This window comes from Choloepus didactylus, chromosome 6 (genome assembly GCF_015220235.1).
Source record: "Choloepus didactylus isolate mChoDid1 chromosome 6, mChoDid1.pri, whole genome shotgun sequence".
In the NCBI taxonomy this organism is placed as follows: Eukaryota; Metazoa; Chordata; class Mammalia; order Pilosa; family Megalonychidae; genus Choloepus; species Choloepus didactylus.
The window spans coordinates 124,711,123-124,728,653 of record NC_051312.1 but is presented as its reverse complement, the minus strand read 5'-3'; the positions used below and the strand labels follow the sequence as shown (position 1 = coordinate 124,728,653).

Genomic DNA, 17,531 nt, shown 5'->3' with positions numbered 1-17,531 from the left:
GCACACAGCACACTCTTCCCCTAGCAACAAAATGCAGCTACACACATGCAATGTTTCTGCCCAAGGTTTTCACTGAAGATTGCAAATAGGCACCCTCTGCCTAGCACGCACCAAAATTCCAGACTCCCATAAGAAATGCAGGTGTTTGATATAAACCATATACTTTGCACAATATAGGCAAAGCGAGGCCCCCTTATAATTTAGGGAAGTGTCGGGAACTGTTTACCAGCCAAGTTCCCAGATTTCAGCCTTTATAAGCAGGCCTTTATAGGACAGCAGTCTCACATCTATGTTAATTTCTTCTGCACAGTGTAAAACAGAGGTTTCTGAGTACAGGGTCATTATAACTAAGCCATACTATTCAGTGCCTAGCACTATGCCTGGCATATAGGAAGTGCTCGAGAAATATGCTATACATGAATTGTAACAAATATATCACACTAACGCAAGGTGTTAACAGTAGGGTGGTTCATGGGAACTCTATATTTTATGCATGATTTTTCTGTAAACCTGCAACTTTCCTAATAAAAAAATAAATAAAACACCAAAAAATATATGCTGTACAAATACTATCATTCTTTAAACATCAAAATGTATCCTATTTTTTTTTAAGGATCTGCCTATTTTCCAGAAATTTCCACATACTCACCAGGAATCAACCTTCTCTTACCCTTGCAATAAATCTCCAACCAGAAATGTCACTGCTTTGTGTCTCCCTCACATAACCAAGAAAATTTCACTTTAAAAATCTGCTGCACTCTCAGTCATGGAGAAAAACATCTATAATCAGCAGCACAATACTTACAGATGCTATTTCTATAATAACTAATATTTATGTTAAAATAAACCCAAAAATTCCATCTCAGAAAAAGGTACACAGTTCACATAAATCCTATCATTTATACTGAAGCCTTATTTCAAATACCAATTATTTGGAACAGCTGAAAATCAGGAAAGTAGCTAAGCTGATACTTAAATTTTATCAGCAAGCCCTTTCTGTTAGAAATATTTATATCTGAAGTCAAGAATTAGGAATTAAGAATGGGAATTTGGGTCTCAAGATCCAGCCGTCCCTGGGAATCCTTAAACAAAAGCTGGTGGCTTGAAATCAGAAGCAACCGTTGGTCCCACTAGACTAGCTGTCCTTTGGGTCTCCACCATCATGAAATATCAATGTCTCATTGAAATCCATATTATTATAAATACCCAGTCATCCAGTTGAGATAAGGAAGAAAATGGGAAGATAAAACCAAAAGAAGTAGCTCATCTGTGGCTAATCATAACACTATTGTGATTAATATTTACATTATTTCAAATTTTTAACCATTATAAAAATCAGTAAGATGAACATCTTTACTAAAATTGTATTTATCACTCTGTTTTCTTAAGACCAGTGTCTGGATGTGGACTTAACTGAGTCAAAAGAAAAAACTTTTTTAAGACTTTTGGTAAGTATTAGCAAATGCTATCCAGAAAGAAGATGTTAACCATTTACAATTACACCAGGAGAATGAATCTCCCAACTTCACTGCAACCTCAATAGCAGTGATGTAGTTTGTTGGCTTTTTCATTCATTCAGATAATTTTCTATGTCATTTCATCCCAAATAACTATGATTTTGCTATATTCTTTTCCAGACAATACCCAACAGCTCTTCAGCAAATACAGGATCGGGGGCGAGGGGGGGGGCACAAAAAGAAGAGAAAATATACAGCAGTGTCTCTAATTCCTGTAATAGAAAAAAGGAAAAGAGAGAAATCCATGCCTCTTATTAGAACCTCTACAGCACAGAGCTTAAAAGCACAAGATCTAGACTACAGGAGTAAGATTGCCTAGGTACAAACCCTGGCTCTGTAGATGGTGGATCAAATGCTCTAAGTCACACGTTCCTCATCTGAAAATAGGGATAACATTCCTAAATGTCATTGAGGGATCATTAGGATTCAATCAAATGATGGTCAATGGGCAGCTATGGTGAAAAGTTTAGTAAAGGAAGAAGTTTCAACAAAAAGCTAAAACAATGCTCTTAGGATTTTCATAGATTTCTCTCAGCACTCATCATTAAGTATGGGCCATTTCCGATATCTGTCATCAAGTGGCTGTCAAGCCAGACTGCAAAATGCCAAACCAGCACTCACTTACTTGAATTCCTCTATAATTTGTTTCTCTGCAGGGGAAGCACACCTACCTGGCAGTTCTACCTGCTCTGTGAATATATGTGTTGGCATCCTCTGGACAATCAAACTGAAGAACCCAATTCACAGCTGGGAAATCTGCATGGAAGGAATGTCAAGTTTCAAGATGTCAGTTTCAAGATGTCCCCTGCTGAGTTATTTTTAATTTATATTATTATTTGTTAGGACTTTCAGACACAAACTGATAGATATCATCTGTGAATACTATTAAAAATAAAATTAACTGCATGCACCAAGAGATAATAAACATTTCTCTCCTTTGACAAAGTGAACTAAAATTAATGGCAGTATTCAAATGTGAAGATTTTTTCATATCTGACGCAGAAGAGACAGATTGCTTTGTGTCAGAAAAATAATGAAATACCCTGATATTTAATTACTAAAAGAACTACTTCCTTCTCATTGGCTCCTAGTGGACTAGAAAACTGATTTCTAAATTTAAATTTAAATGAAAGTTTACTTTTCCTTCTACTCCCACCTCCATTTGAATTAATGGTGTATTTCAAGCTCTCCTTCCCCATTTCCTGGCAATAATTAGTCCTTACATATTTCTGGCTACTACCGTTTCCATTCATTTCCAGAGAATCCTGCCCTCATCCTCTTAAAAAAATTACCTGCAATCATTTATGGATTTTGCTGCAAGAATTTCCAATCAATTTCTATCAGAAAAAAAGAAAGGTTGATCATCTCAACTATCACTTAAGTCATGTAATCTATTCAAAAGGGTTGAATGTTAGTATGGGGGAGGGGGACCAAGAAAAACAGAACAGAGATATTTAGAATACCCCACCCCATCCTGTATTTGAAGTAGTCAGGTACCTCAGAAGGTCAAAAGGCAGGGCATGTTTCAGGGCTGTAAAGAGGAAGGGAGGCAGACAGCAGCAGTTAAATCCTCAGACTCTCTCCCTTATGCTGTGCCTTTGAGTCTCCGAATGGAGACCGGAAGTCTTATTCTGGAGAAGGGTTTCAGACCCTAGGATACTGGACAGAGTGGAACGCAGGGGGCACGAGATTTGGAGTGAAAACAGGAATACTGACGGTGAGGCCTCTGAGCTTACTTCCTTGCTAGGCTCCCAAAAAGCCAGCAGAAAGTTTAATCTCTGCTTAGGAGAATGAGGTATTCTTCTCTGAAGAAACGGAATGTTCAAAGAGAGACGACTTTGACATTTGGGGTCCCATACAAAATGGTCAACTCTATCCAAACTGCCTTATAATAAAGGCCATCAGTCAACAAGCCTCATCCATGTAAAAATTAATTCAAATAAGCTTTTTGGTGTCTCGTTTTTAAACATAAAGAGACATCCAATTGTAGACATTTGAGAAAAGCCTCAAATATGACAGAAAAAAAAAATGGCACTCAGCAGAAACAAATAATGCAGAGAAAAGAACCATAAATATATATATATATGTGTATATATATATATATATATATATATATCTCCTCAGAGAGGAAAGAAAACACTCCATCCATCAACAAAAACAAGAGGTTGTAAAAAAACAAGGAGCTCTGAGAATTTAAAAATGAAAAATTTTATAGGAAAGTTGAAATATAAAAGCAAATAAATACCCCGGAAAGAATAAGAAAAATAAAGAGATGGACAATAAGAGACAAAAAACAGGAAAATTGGAGGATTAATCAAGAGGTCAAGTATCACTCCAAAAATGAGAAAAGAAAAATAAAATGGAAGAAATTAATGGAGAAATAGAGAAAAACAGAGAAAGAATTTTATAATGAAATTTATAACAAAGCAATTATTAATGCAAGGAAAAAAAAATTTTTTTTAAGTATGAGAAAGGAAACAATCTAGGTATACTTCTTCCCTCAGCAGCAAACAATAAATAATGTAAATGTTGAAAGGATGGGGGATAGCAAAAGAATTACAGTAAATCCTCAACTATCATAAAAAGAAGTTATTAGATGTATGGTATGGGAATTTATCTCAATAAAACTGCTTTAAAAAAAAGAAGTTATTAGATAATTTCTAAACTTGATAAATAAAGGCAGTATAAGAACATTACTTAGAAACAAAGTTAAATACCAAAAGAAGAAATAAGAGTTTTAAGTAGTTGCTGCTGGGTAATGAGGAGGAGTAGAGAAGGACCTACTATTTCATTTTAACTCTGAATTTTTTAAACAAGCACATGTATAATTTATTTAAAACAAAACTCACTTTTAAAAAAATAAAGTTTTAAAATAGATACTGGTATTACTAGCCATGCAGCCTTGGGAAAGTCACTTCTGGGTTCAGTTACCTCAGGTGTAAAATGGAGCTAATAACAGCATCTAATCTTAGGATTGTTGTGAGGATTCAAGGTTTGGCCCAGAGTAAGCCATCAAGAAACATTAACCATTATTATTACTATTTATGCATATATAATTTTTTTTCTGGAAGAACACATGAACTGTCAACAGAGGCTACTTTTGATATTGGGGGGGTTATGTGGGAGGTGAGACTTTTGTTTTATTTTATACCTTTATGAACAGTCTGCAATTTTTATCAGAGGCATTTTTTATTTTTATTTCAAAATAAATTTAAACACCCCCACCACCCCCAAAAAATAGATACTGATATATCTTTCAGAAATTCTTGGACATTTAAACAAGAAGATGGCTTCAGGATATTCATTGCACATTTTTTAGAACAGGAAAAAAAAAAAGAGGAAACTTAAATGTCAATTATTATAGGAATAGATAAACAAATTCAAACTATGGGATACTCTACACAAACTGGATCTTTATACATCAACATGGAAAGACTTCAAAAGCAAGTCATAGACTAATATGTATAATGATACCACTTAAATAAATTTTAAAACCACCCAAGATAATAGTATATATTATTTATGAGTATTTGCATAAAGTAAACTTCTAAATAAACTAGAACAGAGGTTCTTAACCTTTTTTGTGCTACAGATGAAACCTACGAATCCCTTCTCAAAATGTTTTTAAATGCATAAAATAAAATATATGAGATTACACAGAAAACGACGATAATGAAATACAGACAAACACTTTTGATGAATTTGATATAGTAATGTATTTGTTAATACCATATTAAAAAACACAATCTAATTGTGGGTCAAACAACTACAAAAAAAAAACAGTAATGACTGTCAACAATATTTCACAATATTTCAAGGTATCTGCAAAAACCATAACGATATGAAAATATCTGATTTCAAATCGCAACAAAGTCACAGGTGCTACTAACTACTACCATGGTTTGCTGCTTATATTCATTATAGGAAATACTAAATTTCAGTTAACTGATGGGGGAAATATGTAATTTTTCCCCCACCCAAGTTCACAAACCCCCTGAATTCTATCATGCATTCTTTAGACTATAGGTAAAGAACTCTAAACTAAAATGATACACACCAACTATGAAAATAACTGTCTAAGGAGAGGAGGGAATGAAATGGGACTGAGGAAGGGAAGGAAAAAGGACTCAACTACCTCTATTATTTATTTGATTTACCTCATTTTAAAAAAAATGAAATCCAAAGAAAATGACAAGATATCGGTATCTATTCATTCTGAGTATCCTTGTGATATATTTTTTAAAACATTTAAAGAAGAGGGGAAAAAAAAGGAACCTAGTCCTTAAAAGTTTGCTTGTGTTGACCTGAACTATTTTAAGTTCAAAAAGCAGATGTGATGTTAACTTGGGGGAAGAGAGGTATATGAGAACTCTGTTTCTTCTGCATGATTTTTCTGTAAACCTACAACTGTTCCAATAAAAAAAAAAAAAAATCAGAGTCTGATATAGATACAAGCACAAAGTCAAATAGTGATGGGAGGTTGGAAGAAGAGAGGAGGAATGAGTTGTGAGGCTGAGAAAATAGCCTAGAGAAATTTTTTAAAATATGCATACCCGGCTATTGTCTCCAGTCATGTGATGTTAACCTAAAATGGCTGAAAATGTTTAAATATTAAGGGATTAACTGATACAGTATCGGAGATACCCTTTTAAAATACTCCAAAAGTGGCAGGGGGTAAGGCGGGTCATAAAAAGATAAATACTGAACTGGGTAATGTGCATATGAGAGTTCATTAGATTTACTGTGTTTTTGTGTCTGTTTAAAATTTTCCATAATAGGTTTTAAAAACACAAATAAAATGATTCAAGAATTCAAATTACCACTGAACTATTAACATCCTTTGTTCCAATCTCTAAACTAGTTTTCTATTCTAAATACTCCCATTGCCCTAAAGCCACTAGTTTAAGAATATTAACACAATGGTTTTTTGAAAGTTTGGAATACATAATAATGACTTTAAAATAAAAATTGGAATGGTTGGTGATAAGACGGATTTCACTGATTTTTCCTACTAAATGAGTTACAATTTCTATCCACAAGTCTCCAATTTTCAAAGAAATGGGATCAAACTTAAGAGTGAAAAAATCTTACTTTTTTTATATCTTAAACCTTATTTTGTTTGTATCTTTAAGCCTTTAATCCTCTTTTGATGATTTTATAGCCTCCTCAGAATTTATGGTGCAATTATCATGAAACAATAGTAAAAGTACAAAAATGAAGATACTACTTAAATTTTCACTCACCCAACATGTATCCTTAACTTTAATTATCTTTAAGATGAATTTACTTACTTTTCTCTTGTAACATAAGAGGAAAGAAAAGAAAGCTCAATTACTTGAGTCTCTTGGAAATTCCAAAATACATCTGTTTAGAAGCAAATTATACTTCCCATGATCACAGCATATTGACTCCTAGAAAGTTTTCTTACCCAGCCCCCTGGCTGCAATATCAGTAGCAAAGAGTACAGCAGCTCTCTTGCGGATAAATTCATTATAGACTTCCATTCTTCTCATCTGCTGCTGTCGGCCATGGAGGGCAAGGATTGAAATTCCAGGACGTAGCCGGCAGAACACACGGTACAGATACTGAACCTGGACATTAAGAGAAAAATGTGTTTGGTACTTCTGGATGGCAACAGCAAAGTAAGCTTATGAGAAATAGCAAATACGTTTTAAGGAGCACAAACTTCACCAATATATATGTATTTTTAAAATAGGTACAAGAAAAAGAGAAATGTAATCTAAGAGTTGCGGTCTTCAAACTTTTAGGCTCAAGTATTTAAAAAATTTTTGAAAAAAAAATATGATTAACATTTTTAAGTTGATGCCTGAAAATTTTCCAATTTAAGCTATTGCAAAGAAGGTGATTTCTGATATATCATACATATTGATATTTTAAATTAAACACTTACCTCTTATAAATGTATCCAATAGATTCTAAACACCAGAGCCTGATACCCACCAACAGCCATTTAAATACATAAACTCCTCTTTACTGGGAAGAAATTTTACATTTCCTTTCCTTCTTAAATTCATCATTCTATTTCATGACTCCACAGAATTTTATCTTAGTTTTATGCTTGAAAAATCTTTTATTTATCACCTTATCATAATTCAAATTCTCTACAACTAAATCATGTATATCAGTCTTAACTCTTTATTTCCTATGGTCATAAGGCTGTGTAAAACATTTTATTCTCATACTGAGGTATTATCACAATTATTAGTAATATGGAACCAACCCAAACAAGAAATGTTAGAAACATAACTGTTAGACATAAAAAATAAAATTTTTTGTAAATACATCTCTTAATATATGGCACAAAATGGAGCTGACTGTTGTTTTAGTTTTATTTCTCAATTAGTTTATGTATTCATATGAATAATATTTATTAGTAGAGTGAGGGAGAGTTCAGCATCACTTTATTCCTATTTTCTCTTTCTAAAGTAGCATTAAGAAAATGTGTTCACATAAATACAAAATAGGGACCGTAAGGAAACTTAACTCTTTGAATTCCCAAAATATAATATGCCCAAAATCACAACAGATATCAGAAATTATTTGTAATCATCTATCAACTTAAGAATTCCATTAAGTCTCCCTTTGATTTCGTTGAAAGTAAAGAATCGGAAGCCACCTGAATTGCAAAAGTCATCAGTCAGTGACTTTTCATCAGTCAATGACTGATGATTAACCAGTCATCAGTCACTGACTTTCTCAACAGCAACAATCTGGTGCCAGGGAGATTTTCTCATCCTGAGACAATGTACTAAAAAAAAATAGGGATAGATGGACTCAATGTCTTTCTTTCATAAAGTTGTAGAAAGGGCCACCTTGAAAGTGAGATGGGAATGGAGAAATACAGAAACAGATGCACTGACAGGCAAATCATTATTAGTAAAAGTACATATAGAAAATGAGAAAGATTTAAATTGAGTCCATTTACTCCCAGAGGTGTAAATCTCCCTGGCAATGTGGGATATGACTCCTGGGGATGAACCTGGGCCCGGCACTCTGCAATTGAGAAAACCTTCCTGACCAAAAGGGGGAAGAGAAATGAAACAAAATAGTTTCAGTGGGTGAGAGATTCCAAACAGTCAAGAGGCCATTCTGGAGGTTATTCTTATGCATTTTATAGATAGCCCTTTTCAGTTTTTCGTGTACAAGAATAGCTAGAAGGAAATACCTGAAACTGTTGAACTGCAATCCAGTATCCTTGCTTCCTGAAAATGATCATATAACTATACAGCTTATACAGTGTGACTGTGTGATTGTGAAAACCTTGTGGCTCACACTTCCTTTATCCAGTGTATGGGTAAATGAGTAGAAAAAAGGGGGACAAAAGGTAAATGAATAATGGGGGGGGGGAGGACTTTGAGCTTTTTGGGTATTCTTTTTTACTTTTATTTTTATTTTTATTTTTATTCTTATTCTTATTTTTTGGAGTAATGAAAATGTTCAAAACATTGTGGTGATGAATACACAACTATGTGATGATACCGAGAACAACTGACTGTACACTTTGGAAGACTGTACAGTATATGAATATATCTAAATAAAATTGCATTAAAAAATAGATAAATGGTACCTCCTCAAAATCGAAGACTTTCGTGCTTCGAAGGACTTTGTCAAAAAGGTAAAAAGGTAACGTTTTCAATGGGAGAGAGTATTTGGAAACCACATGTCCAATAAGGGTTTAATATCCAGAATATATACAACTCAATAATAAAAAAACAAACAACCCAATTAAAATATGAGCAAATGACTTGAATAGGCATTTTTCCAGAGGAAATGCAAAGGGCTAAAAAACACATGAAAAGATGCTCAACATCACTAGCTATTAGGGAAACACAAATCAAAACCATAAAGAGATATCATTTCACACCTACTAGAATGGCCACTGTTAAAAAAATAAAAAACTGCACGTGTTGGAGAGGATGTGATGAAATAGGAACACTCATTCACTGCTGGTGGGAATGTAGAATGATACGGCTGCTGTGGAAGACAGTTTGGCAGTTCCTCAGGAAGCTACAGAATCGCCATATGATCCAGCCATCCCACTGCTAGGTATATACCCAGAAGAACTGAAATCAGGGACCCAAACAAATATTTGCACACCGATGCTCATAGCGGCATTTTTCAAAATTACCAAAAAATGGAAACAGCCCAAGTGTCCATCAACCGATGAATGGTAAACAAAATGTGGCATATATATATATATATATATATATATATATATACACACAATGGAATATTATTCAGCAGTAAGAAGGAATGGAGTCCTGATACATGTGACAATGTGAATGAACCCTGAGGATATTATGTTGCAAGAAATAAGCCAGACACAAGAGGATAAAACTGTATGATCTCACTAACATAAACTAATTATAATTTGTAAATTCATGGAGTTAATATCTAGAATATAGGTTACCAGAAGATAGAATGATGGTAGAGAATGAGGAGCTAATACTTAATTTGTACAGAATTTTTAATAAGGTTGATTGTAAATGTTTGGAAATGGACAGAGGTGATGGTAGTACATTACTGTCAATGTAATGAACAGCACTGAATCGTGATTGTAGTTAAAAGAAGTTTAGGATCATGTATGTCATTAGAAGGAAAGCTAAAGGATAAAACATGGAACTGTATAACATAGTGAACCCTATTGTGGATGATGAAGGTGGTTAATAGTACAAATATAAAAATTTTCTTCCATGAACTAGAACAAATGTATGTCACTATTACAAGAAGTTAATAATAGAGTGGTATATGGGGGAAAAATACACCTAATGCAAATTATGGACTAAAATTAACAGTAATATTATAATATTCTTTCATCAATTGTAACAAATGTATCACACCGATGCTAAGTGTTAATAATAAGGGGGTATAATGTTTATGTGGTTTTTCTTTTTGGAGCAATGAAAATGTTCTAAAATTGACTGTGGTGATGAAAACACAACTTTGTGATCACAATGAGAGCCACTAACTAAACACATTGGATGGACTGTGTGATGTGGAAGTAAAACTGCTTTATGAGAGAGGGGAAGAAAAAAAAAAAAAAAAACAGACCACCTCTTATCTTCCCCCAAAGCTGGGAGAAACTCACCTGCATATTTACCATGCTAAGCTATACCAAAAGCTATAAATCTAAAATCAATCTACTATATAGCCAACAGCTATACATGGCATCAGGGAATTTGAAATATATTAGAGGAAAACTAATGTACAAAAATGCACCATGACCCTTCCTCAGTGAGGGAAGAGGTCAAGTTTTAATATATAACTCTGAATCCCTGATTCCTAGCAATGTTTTTAAGAAACATTTATCGACTAAATAAATAAAAGGTACAAACAAAATACTATAGAAGGGTAAGGGAGGGAGCAGTTGATTCTAAAAAGGAGATTTGGACGTGTCAGAAAAGGACTTTCAGGTATACCTTGAGCTTAGCCTTACAGATAATAAGTATTTCCCCAGCTTTAGGGTGAAGGTTTGCAGGGAGGACATTCCAGAGACAGTAACATGAACAAAGACATGAGGCATGGAAATAAATGGCATATTCAGATCAGACTTGATGGAGGATTGGGTGGTGTCAGATTATACCTAGCCATTCAATTATTTGTTCTACCAACATTCATTGAGGACTACTATGTTCCTAGTATTGACCTAGATGCTAACAACTCTGAAGTAAAGACAGATAGTTACTGCCCTGATAGAGCCTAAAGTCTCATCCAGAAGTTCCTTTAGAACAAAGACATAAGCTCTCATCATCTACAGCAACTTCATTACACCTACCACTGTATTTCTCATTCAGGGTAAAAACTACTACTTGTCTATCAGGCATCTGATATTTCAAAAGAGATGATTGAAGATGAGTAAGTTCAGAAAGAAAAATAAACATTTGGTACCTCCTTACAACTGGAGAAAAACACAATACTCTTCTTCTTCAGATGGCTTCTCAAAAAGGAATATAGCACACTTATTTTTTGTTGCAGTTCACAGATTATGTAGTTCTGTTCCAAAGTGGCAGGGGTGCTTATAAAATTAAGAGAAAAAAAAAGCATTAAAAATTTGCTATAACCACACACACCCCCCCAAAAAAGCCACTTAAATTTAACAATAGTACATCTCTTAAAGAAATCCTTGTCCCACCCATAAAAGAATTTTTCTTCTTTATTGTCCCTCAGGAAATGAATTCATCATATGACCAAAATATGTTCAAAACCCTTAAAATATATCAGAAATACACATGCCAACAGTGGTTGCCTCTGAGAGGTGTCAGGGATTGACTATGAAGGGACATGAGGGAACATACAGGGTTGATGGTAACATTCTACATCTTTTTAGGTTGGGGTTACAGAGGTATACACATTTGCAAAAACTCAGCAAATATATACTTTTTCTATACTTCATTGTATGTAAATTTTACATAAAAAAACTATAGAAATATTGAATTCGAATTAGCAAATAAATGTACTAAAGTATCTAGGGGAAAAGGTGAAGATGTCTTTGAAATTTACTTTGAAACGGATCAAAAATGGGCTGGTTAGAGGGATGGATAAATGGATAGTAAATGGATGCTACTACTAGGTAGCATCTAGTTCTCGGGTATATGAAGCTTATTGTAAAACTCAATTGCGCTACGTTTGACATTTTTCATAAAATGTTGGAGAGAAACAAATATGCCTTTACTCTTTGAACTAACCCATTTTTAGAATTCTATTTCAAAAATACTGATAAGTTCATTTATTTCTGCTTTATTCTTTATTTCTTTCCTTCTGTTTGCCTTTGGGATTAGTCTGTTCTTTTTCTAACTCCTTCAGGTGTGCTGTTAGATCTTTGAACTCAGCTCTTTCTTCCTTCTTAACGTAGGCATTTAGGGCAATAAATTTCCATCTCAACAATGCCTTTGCTGCATCCTGTAAGTTTTGATATGCTGTGTTCTTATTTTTATTTGTCTTGAGATATTTACCTATTTCTCTTGTACTTTCTTCTTTGACCCACTGATTATTTAAGAGTGTTGTTTCACCTCCATAAATTTGTGAATTTTCCTATCTTCTGCCTGATATTGATTTCCAGTTTCATTCCATTATGATCAGAGAAAGTGCTTTGTATAATTCAATCTTTTTAAATTTATTGAGACCTGTTTTGTGACCCAAATGTGGTCTATCCTGGAGAATGACCCATGAACACTTAAATGTTTATACTGCTGTTTTGGGGTACAGTGTTCTGTAAACGTGTTAGGTCTAGTTCATTTAACACATTATTCAAGTTCTCTGTTTCTTTGTTGATCCTCTTTTTAGATGCTCTATCTGTTGATGATAGTGGTATCTAAAAGTCCCCAAATATTATTGTAGAGATATCTATTTCCCCCATCAGTTTTGCCAGTGTTTGCCTCATTTTAATTGGGACACCCTGGTTATGTGCATAAATATTTATGATTGTTATTTCTTCTTGTTGGGTTGCCCCTTTTATTAATTTATAGTGTCCTTCTTTGTTTCTTTTAACAATTTTGCAGTTCAAGTCTATTCTGTCTGGTATTACTATAGCTACCATCGTTCTTTTCTGGTTTCTGTTTACATGGAATATCTTTTTCCAACTTTCTACTTTCAACCTATTTGTGCCCTTGGGTTGAAAGTCAGTCTCTTGTAGACAGCATATAGATGGATCATATTTTATCCATTCCACCAGTTTATGTCTTTTGACTGAGGAGTTTAAGCCATTATCATTCAATGTCACTACTGTAAAGGCAGTACTTTCTTTAACCATTTTACCCTTTGGCTTTTATATGTCATATCTTGTTTTTGTCTCTCTTTTTACTGATATTCTTCATGCTTACTCTCTTCTACAAACTCTCTCTCCTGTCTTTTCCTATCAGCCGGTAGCACTCCCTTTAGTATTTCTTGTAGGGCAGGTCTCTTATTAAGGACCACTCTCAGTTTCTGTTTATCTGTGAATATTTTAAACTCTCCCTCATCTTTAAAGGGCAGTTTTGACAGATAAGAATTCTTGGCCAGAAGTTTCTCTCTTTCAGTATTTTAAATATATCATACCAGTGCTCTCTGGCCTCCATTGTTTCTGATGAGATATCAGCACTTAACTTTGTGTATGTGACGAATCGCTTTACTCTTCCTGCTTTCAGGATTCTCTCGTTATCTCTGGCATTTGACAGTCTTATCAGTAAGTGTGTTGGAGTAGGTCTATTTGGATTTATTCTGTTGGAGTACACTGCACTTCTTGGACTTGTGTATTGAAGTCTTTCATAAGAGTTGGGAAATTTTTGTCCACTAGTTCCTCAAACATTCATTTTGACCCTTTTTCCTCTCTTCTCCCTCTGGAACACCTATGATGTGTATATCTGTGTGCTTCATGCTGTCATTCAATTTCCTGGGACCCTACTCAAATTTTTCCATTCATTTCCCTATCTGTTCTTTTGTCTGTAAGAATTCAGACATCCTATCCTCTAGTTAGCGGATCTTTTCTTCCGCCTCTTCAAATCTGCTGACATATGTCTCCACTGTATTTTTTATCTCTTCTACTGGGTCTTTCATTCCCATAAGTTCTGTTTTTTTTTTTTTTTTAATTCTTCTTTATACACACCCAGTGTCTTTTTTACATTCTTCATCTCTTTTGCCACATTTTCTTTCATTGCTTTGAAATGATTTAGGAGATTTGTTTGAACATCATGAATTGATTGCTTCAACTCCTGTATCTCATCTGAAGTTTCAATTAGTTCCTTTGACTGGGCCATATCTTCCTGTTTCATAGTGTGACATGATTTTTTTTGCTGGTGTCTAGTCATCTGATTTTCTCAATGAGTTTATTCTGGAGGTCAGTTTCTCTCTCTTGCCTAGAGTTTACTTGCTGAATGGCTTTGTGCTATAACTCTTCTTTGACACTTGGTTCAACTTACTCTAGAACTTTAGAATAGCTCATACTCAACTGATCAGAATTTTTTCAGCTCTTATTCATCTGATACTTGCCCTGCATACATGGACTCAACACTTCCTGACAATCAAACTTACCACAAAGCTAAAACTGTGTGGTACTAGCACAAGGACATATATAGACCAACTGAATCGAATTGAAAGTTCAGAAATAAACCTTCACTTCTGTGGCCATCTTACAAGTCCATTCAATGGGGGAAAGAACAGTCTTTCCACAAACAGTGCTGGGGAAACTGGATATCTCTATGCAAAAGAATGAAAGTGGACCCCTACTAGCACCATATATAAAAACCAACTTAAAATGGATCAAAGACTTAAATATAAGAGCCAAAAGTATAAAACTCCTAGAAGAAAGCAAAGGGAAACATCTTCAGGACCTTTTGTTAGGCAATGGTTTCTTAAGTCTTTACACCAAGAGCACAAGTAACAAAAGGAAAAAATAAATGCACTACAACAAAAAATAAAAACTTTTATGTGTCAAAGGACTTTATCAAGAAAGTAAAAAGACAAACTATAGAATGGGTGAAAATATTAGGAAATCATATGTCTGATTAAGGGTTTAATACCTGGAACATATAAAGAAATTCTACAACTTAACAAAAAAAAAAAAAAAAAAAAACCAATTAAAAAACAGGCAGAAGACTTGAATAGACATTTCTTCAAGACATACAAATAGTCAATAAGCACTCTTAAAACTGCTCAACATCATTAGCCACTAAGGAAATGCAAATCAAAACCACAATGAGATACCATTTCACACCCACTAGAATGGCTACTAACAAAAAAAAGAAAAGTAAGTGTTGGAGAGGATATGGAAAAGTAGGGACACTTGTTCACTATAGTGGGAATGTAAAATGGTGCAGCCACTGTGGAGGATAGTTTGGTGATTTCTCAGAAAGTTAAGTACAGAATTACCATAAGACCTGGAAATCCTGCTTCTAGGCATATACCCAAAAGAACTGAAGGCAAGGACTCAAAGAGACATTTTTACACCAATGTTCATAATAGAATTATTCACAATTGCCAAAGGTGGATGCCAACCAAGTGTCCATCAACAGATGAATGGATAAACAAAATGTGGTATACCCCCAATGGGATAGTATTTAGCCATAAAAAGGAATGAAGTGCTGATACATGAACCTTGAAGACATCATGCAGGTTTCTTAGCCCTTACACCAGACACAAAAGGACAAATATTGTATGATCTCTCTGACATTAAATAATTAGACTATATAAATTCATAGATTCAGAAACTAGAATATAGGTTACCAGGGGCCAGGTTGAGGGGTGGAGAATGGGGAGTCAGAGCTTAAGTGGTACAGAGCTTTTACTTGGGGTGATGGAAAAGTTTTGATAATAGATGGTGGTAATGGCAGCACAACACTGTAAATATACTTAAGACCACAGAATTTTATATTTGAAAGTAGTTAAAATGTGAAAATTTAGGTTGTAAATATGTTACCAAAACAAAAATTTTAAAAGACAGAGAAGTATACAATGTTAAAAAGTGAGCCCTAATGTAAACTATGGACTATAGTTAATATAATTATTATAATATTGTGTCATCAACTGTAACAAGGTGTACCATACTAATGCAAAGTATTAATAATAGGGAAAACCAAATGTGTGATTGGGGGAGGTGGGTATATGGGAACTCTGTTCTTTCCCATGATTTTTCTGTAAACCAATCACTATTCAAAAAAAAAAACAAAAAAACAAAAAAAAAACAAACAAACAAAGGGACTCTGCCTTTCTCACTTCTGTCTTTGTTCCTCTCACACATGTACTTAATAAATTTTTTGCCTGCTTCCCCTATGCTTGCTGTGCACTTGAATTCTTTCTCATGGCATGGCCAAGAATCTGGAAGCCGAAACCTGGCATATATTTTGATGTGTAAGCCAGGAGACACTTCTCTCCAACCATCTGGACTGTTAAGTCACGGCTATTGACCAGGAAGCTAGGCTGTGTGCTTTCGCTTTTTCTTCTCACTTAGCTCATTGCTATCCTCTTCTATGTCTTTATGCAATTCTGTGTCTCTAGGAATCTAGGAGCTTCAATCTGGCTCCCCCAGGATATAAACTTGGTTCACTCTGAGCCTCTGGCTCCCTCCTCAGAGGTGACAGGAGCCTGTCTCCATGTCGTGTAGATCCAAGAGGCTCAGGGCAGCAGGTGATACCGCCCTTGGGACTTGACGGGGCTCCTCCCCATGTTGAGCAGGAATCCAATGGAAGCCAAATCAAGTCTCTCTCTCTCTCCCTTCAGTTCTCCAAGACTTCCCCCACACTGTCTCTTTTCCTCCCCTCTGAGCACCCAGACCCATCTTCCTGCTGGATCTGTTCCTTTTTCTACCTCTTCCACGAGGTCCTGCCCCCTGTCTCCATGAGAATCTCCCTCCTCCTCTGTCTGGCTTTCAATCTTCTGAGACATTCCATCTTTGTAACACAGGATATTGGGCTAAGGATTTTTGTACCAAACAAGGTATTCTCTTTGATATTCTAGGGAGTCACCTCTAGTTTACGCCCATGGGAATTAGGTACTTTCCAACAGGAGATCTCCCCTCTAAACCCTAATAGTTTAGCCTCTATTGAGACCCTTTGCAGCTGAACATGAAGCTCCCCTTCTTCTACAGCATGTTCACATATTAACCCTCAGGAGACAAAACTTACAGGACAAAGGTGTTCCTGGGAGTATCGTCCTAGAATTCTCTCAGGTGGAACATGCGTCCCCACCTCAGGAGGATAGGTCTAGAGATCTTCCCTGGGAGATGTTCCGGAAACACCCGGAGACTTCACTCCCCATGTTCCCAAATCACTGGGGCAGCAGAGAGACAGGGCAGGGTTAAAGCCCCTGAACGGTATTTGGAAACACCCTGGAAGCACAGGTACAGACATCTCTCAGGAAAGCACGGAGTTTGAGTCCCCACCTCTCCAGGGCATTATCCTGGAGTTCTTCCAGGCACGGGCAGGGTTAGACTCTCTGACCTGTGTTTGGAAATGCCCCATAAGTATAGGTCCAGACATCTCGCAGGACAGTACGCAGTTTGAATCCCCAACTTCTCGAGAGTCT

The 17,531-nt window shown here is 35.3% G+C and overlaps 1 protein-coding gene across 1 annotated transcript in view; it reads right to left on the bottom strand.

Annotated features, from left to right (window-relative positions):
- DDX10 (DEAD-box helicase 10) overlaps positions 1–17,531 on the bottom strand; it is a 350,279-nt gene that overhangs the window by 291,752 nt on the left and 40,996 nt on the right. Inside the window, 3 exon segments of the mRNA XM_037841350.1 lie at positions 2,189–2,273; positions 6,946–7,108; positions 11,427–11,553. Coding sequence (XP_037697278.1) covers positions 2,189–2,273; positions 6,946–7,108; positions 11,427–11,553 — 375 coding nt within the window.